The following is a 5559-nucleotide window of genomic DNA, read 5'->3' on the forward strand; positions in this document are numbered from 1 at the left end:
AAATGATATTTGTGATACTATAATGGAGCAAAATGCCTCATTTTGAAAAACAGCACAGACAGTAATACACCTAGCACTGGCTAATATAATTACGAAATAATTTTATTAACATCTTTTTTTATGTTATATCCATATACCTTTTAAAAGATATATAAAAAGCCAAATTCTAAATGCGACCAGAATGACAATATGATACAAAGGTATTCATGTACAGAATAAAAATAGAGAATTACACTCGAGACCTTAAATAAATAGTCTGATACATATATATCAATGTAAGTGAAGTAAGTGTATACGTTGTTTTTATTTTGTGTTTGTTGCTGCATCGTTCTCCTGATCATGCCAAATAGCTATAAGTGTCCTTTTGACCTTCTGTGCGCTCCAAATACTCTTTTTCAATTAAAATATCTATACATTTCTGCAAGAAGAATATCGTTAGAAACACACATTGGTATTATGATTGCGTTCTTATTGTTATTATTCTTATATTTACTTATATTATATTTACTAAATTAGTTTATTATATTTACTAAATTAGTAATATCACGTTTAGAAAATTTTTTAAATATGTATGTTTATTAAACTGTGTATATGTGTGTAAACATATATATGTATATAGAGGGAAGTAGAGTAATTTCAGAATCTAGTAGCTGAATCATTTTTCTTAAAAATGCTTTATTTTCGAGATATTTCACCGATCCGGAACATTTGCTCATCCTATATATATGTATAATATGGAAAATAAAATTGGTTTGACAAAAAACTCACCTTAATGACATGTACTCTCGGTTTGAATCTAGAGCTTAATTGATTCAATACTTCTGCTACCAACTGTTGATGCTTTAATACTTTCCGCATTTTCATAATTCTAACAATTGCTGCCTGAATTAAAAGTTTCCTATCTTCTTCTATATGTTTATGCGTAGTCTCTTGTTCAACTTTTAATTCCGTCTTCATTGGTATATTAATATTGACCCTTAATTTCTTGCTGTTAAACAAATAAATATTATATCAATTGCTACAAATAATAATTAGATATATATAGAAGTGACATACTTCTTATATCCTGTAAAAAGTTCTACCGTCGATAACGGGGTCAGTTCAGCTACATCATCGCTAGCTGTAGTTAAAAGCTTGGCTTTCAAAAGTATTTGAATAACCTATGCGAAGAAATTTTTAGTATTTTATTATATTGCTATATTATTTACCGCTAATTAGATTGTACAGTCAGCAACTAAAAGATTGCAACACTTTTTTTAATGGGTTTCGGAATGCAGCCTATTCACCGAGTGATTGGTTCTTATTATGGAGCCATAAGTAAGAACCAATCGCTCGATGAATAGACTGCATTCCGAAACCCATTTGAAAGTGTTGCAACCTTTTTTAGTTGCTGATTGTACAGGGATGTCTCTTTTAAATAATGCATTAAGATTTTTCGAAAATTATAGTAGTACGAAAAAATATTTCAAACAAAAATATGATTCAGAGTGGATATAAGAAAGTACCACTGATTTAACCTTGAGTAGCGTTGTTAAACTCAGGTCAAGATCACTGATTTTTTTAAAATAGAATTTAACAATCCACCTTCATTTTTTTCATTACATATTCTCGTAGCTTATCTCAAAAGCTTTTCAAAACATTACAAACATAAAACTGTTTTTTTTTAAGATTTGAAAGTTATAGTGTTAGCATTTGACCCAAGATCAATCAATGGTATCTTCTTATGTTTGCCTTCGAATTATACAACTTTTGTTTGGAACATTTTTCCGTATCTACCATAGTTTTCGAAGAAATCTAAATAGATTATTTAAAATTAGATTTTGTATATTACCTGTAGTAAAAAATCTATCTTTATTTGTGTTGCATATTGCAATTGTTGTATTGTCCACGATGTAGATCCATTATATGCTAACAAAACTGCCATTTGGAAAGTTGATGCTTGCAATGTATATCTGTTCTTAAAACAATTTGTATGTAATTCTCCCTTAGACATATTATATAGCCAATTTAACTTTCTGCCGCTATGCTGTGAACTATAGAAAGTAGTAAATCTATGTACAGATCTTTCAAGCTGTAAATAAAAATTATAAATTATAAATAATTAGTGAAGATCTCAAAAGGATTACAAAATTTAATAATTTCGATACTTTACCTCAGTCGGCAAAGAAAATGTAAACGATTGTTGGAATGGCCATGAACCAGATGATAAAACTTGTATACTAAAATCTATATCTAAAGGTTCAGCAGAATTTGTCAAATGCCTCCTGAACTGTTCATTTAGATCTTTTGATACGCCAATATCCTGTAAATTAATTATTACAATTATACTATTATATTTTTCTGATAATTCTTAACGAAATATGCTATGCAACGAGAAAATTTCAAATCAAATTACAATCAAATTACAATCTATAAAATTCCTAAAAAGAAAGAAGCTTTTACAAATTATTTTTACGTATCTTAAAAAAGATCACACACACACACACACACACACACACACACACACATATGCACGCACGCATGCACGCACGCACGCACGCACGCACGCACGCACGCACGCACGCACGCACGCACGCACGCACGTACGCACGCACGCACGCACGCACACACACACCTATAAATATTGAGTTAATCCTCTTATATTTTACATTATAAGAAATATCTAAATCGAAATTTATTTTTATAAATAAAAACTTGGAAATATAATATTGTTTATACGACGATTTTAATCAATTTGACGAATAAAACTACAAAAAAATTCAATCTCGTACTTTAGAAATACTTTGTATAATTAAATATGTTACATAATATACCTGGAACATGCGTTGTAATTTTGAAGTATACTCAAATCCACAAGCTTGTTTCAACTTAGAAATCATGGAAGCTTCTGCATCGTCGCTAGCAGACATATGCTGAACCAATCGTTTCGCTAGCATCTTACTATAAAACTTTTGAAATACATCCTTATCTTCAATATATTTAAACACTACCATCTGTAAAGAAAATAATAAATGTAGAGATTAATGCAGATTTCTATCTTCACAGAAGAATTTAAAGAAGTGTACCCTAAATATACTTACAACTTGATTAAGAGTATCTTCAAGTTCTGCTTCTTCCGGATTTTTACTACTCTTTTTAAGCAGCAGATCACAATATTTAGCTAATAGTTCAGGTGATTTACTGCTGCTATTTGCTGCCCTTGTAACAGAATTACTATTAATAAATCGTCCGCAAGCCTTGTCCAGGGCAGCAACAAAGCCACTATCATTATTAAATGCAACCAGCACTAAAGCATTATATTTTTTATGCACCTCCAAGATAGTATTCACATAAATTTTCGGATCCTGAAAATAAAAAGGGTAATCAGCGTTTGATCTATTCATATTTCATTTACAATCATCAAATTACATTAAATAAAATATATACATTAGCTGCCGAGTCTCCACATTTATCTATAGCTGCGAGACCTTGATTAGCAATATGACTTTCTAAAAGATTTCTTAACTCTCCAAGGCCATTTGGTATTCTCGCTACTAACTGATACATTCTACCCAAATCCGTATTTTTATCAGCATCCAGAAGATTCTGGAATTCAGAATGGAATATGTCCAGATGCTTCTCGATAAGTACCCTCTCGCATGTTTTCGCCAGTCGCTCATGAGTTGTTTGATGTAAGTAAACACGCACTCGCTTCTGTTCTTCCAATAATCTCTGTTCCGCCTGTACAAAAGAAAAGAATAAAATAGAAAAAGGAGAAAAATTCTATTCTTTGCATATTTATTAATATTCTTCTTTTTTGAGAATACCTTTTTCATATATTCTGTTACAGGATTTTGTCTAAGAAATTCTGAACTCTCGCGACAATAAAATCTTTCAGTATCCTCGAGAAAGATGTTTTCAAATGAATCTTTGTACACAGTTAGATTTTGTCCTTTTGCACCAGGGTCTTCTTCGTTTAAACCCAATTCTACATAACAATTGATGACACCGCTGACTAATCGGGTATTTATCGTTTCACCATTACGTTCTCTCTCGATTAATTTAAGCACTGCGTTAGTAACCTGGACAAAAGCATAGATTTTACATTTATTTTATGTCATAATAAATATACGTATGTTGATATATTTGCAAGAATAACATTTACTTGTCTATTTAAATGTTTAAATAAATTATCTCGCCATGTAACCAAAGCTAATTGATAAATTTCGTAAATTCCTTTGCGGCCTTCCTCACATTCTCTCCGTACCCAATGGCGATTGAGATATGCACATACACCATTTAACACTTTACTACTAAATTGATATTCCTCCCATTGTCTCGTATAGAACTGTAGTACATCTTCGTCCATCAAGTCGATACCATGCTGCAAACATATGATATATGCATGTGTGCGTGTATGAAAAGTGTATATGAAAAGTAGATTTTAAAATGCATTTTGTCCAAAATATTTTTTGAGTTAAAAATGCGTAATTCAATATTGAAAGACTTATATTAACAATTTTGGAATACTCAAAAAGCATTTTTTCAACTTTGGAATATTCAAAAAGCAGTAAATTTATATGTTGAAAAAATTTAAATGTTTAACATGTGTTATGTCCTTTGATTAGAGACAAACAAAATGTATTTGTTTAACATTTTTAACAACTGTTTAGTAATTTTGTTGAATATTTCACATCTTAATGATTAGCAAATTATTATTTTTTTGTAAGGCGCAGAATTTTCTTATGGTTTTTTTTTCTCGTTTTTTTATACACTTTTGGACAAAGTGCATTTTGAAAGCTGCTCCTCACACACACATACACACATTTATATGCATAGAGTCCATATACAGGATTGGAAAGTAATGCGTTACTTGCACTATTAATTATGTTTTCGTTACTTTTTTTCGGTAACATCGTTACATTTTTAAAGTTTTTTTAAAGATTTTTAACTGTTATTTTTATCGTTATGTTAATCATTTGTTATCTTTATAATTATTCAATAGATCACATTATTTTTAATTTATTAGAAATATTTTATAACAGAAATTTAAATATCAAAAAATATTTTGTATTTCATACTTTAAACTGCATTTTAATAATCATTGTACTGAAATATTGAAAATCTGTAGCATATATCTAAAGTTGATTAGAAATTTTCAGTATTATCAGTGAATATTGGAATATATTCTTGGTGACATTAATATTTAAAAACAATGTTTAATTAGAATTTTTTAAATCTGCGTTTATATATACAAATTACAATTTAATTTCTTAAAGATAATCGTATATTAAAAAATAAAAATATAATATATAATATTAATATAAAAAATTACTGAAGATTTATTAGATATAAATTTAATATAATGTAAAGAAAAGCTTGCTATAAGACTAGAATTTTAAATTTTAAATTTTAAATTTTTATTGATTTTTACACAATTGATATTGACTATTAAATATAATTTTTAAATCTAATATCTTACTTTAATATTGCAAAAAATAATGAAAAAATAATGAATCATTATTATTTAAGTGAGTAACAGTAATACGTTACTTTTACGAAGTAATTCCAACCTTGCAT

The 5559-nt window shown here is 28.8% G+C and overlaps 1 protein-coding gene across 1 annotated transcript in view; it reads right to left on the reverse strand.

Annotated features, from left to right (window-relative positions):
• Nucleotides 1-337: 337 nt before the first annotated feature.
• Nucleotides 338-5559, reverse strand: part of LOC105627427 (cullin-1) — a 5773-nt gene continuing 551 nt past the window's right edge. The window contains exons 3-12 of the mRNA XM_012208710.1: nt 4145-4363; nt 3807-4061; nt 3427-3720; nt 3081-3344; nt 2814-2993; nt 2153-2302; nt 1832-2071; nt 1057-1160; nt 769-988; nt 338-418 (exon numbers count right to left, since the gene is read on the reverse strand). Of these exons, the coding sequence (XP_012064100.1) occupies nt 338-418; nt 769-988; nt 1057-1160; nt 1832-2071; nt 2153-2302; nt 2814-2993; nt 3081-3344; nt 3427-3720; nt 3807-4061; nt 4145-4363 (2007 nt within the window). The remainder of the gene's footprint in view (nt 419-768; nt 989-1056; nt 1161-1831; nt 2072-2152; nt 2303-2813; nt 2994-3080; nt 3345-3426; nt 3721-3806; nt 4062-4144; nt 4364-5559) is intronic.

The sequence above is a fragment of the Atta cephalotes genome, assembly GCF_000143395.1.
Source record: "Atta cephalotes unplaced genomic scaffold scaffold00009, whole genome shotgun sequence".
Taxonomy (NCBI): domain Eukaryota; kingdom Metazoa; phylum Arthropoda; class Insecta; order Hymenoptera; family Formicidae; genus Atta; species Atta cephalotes.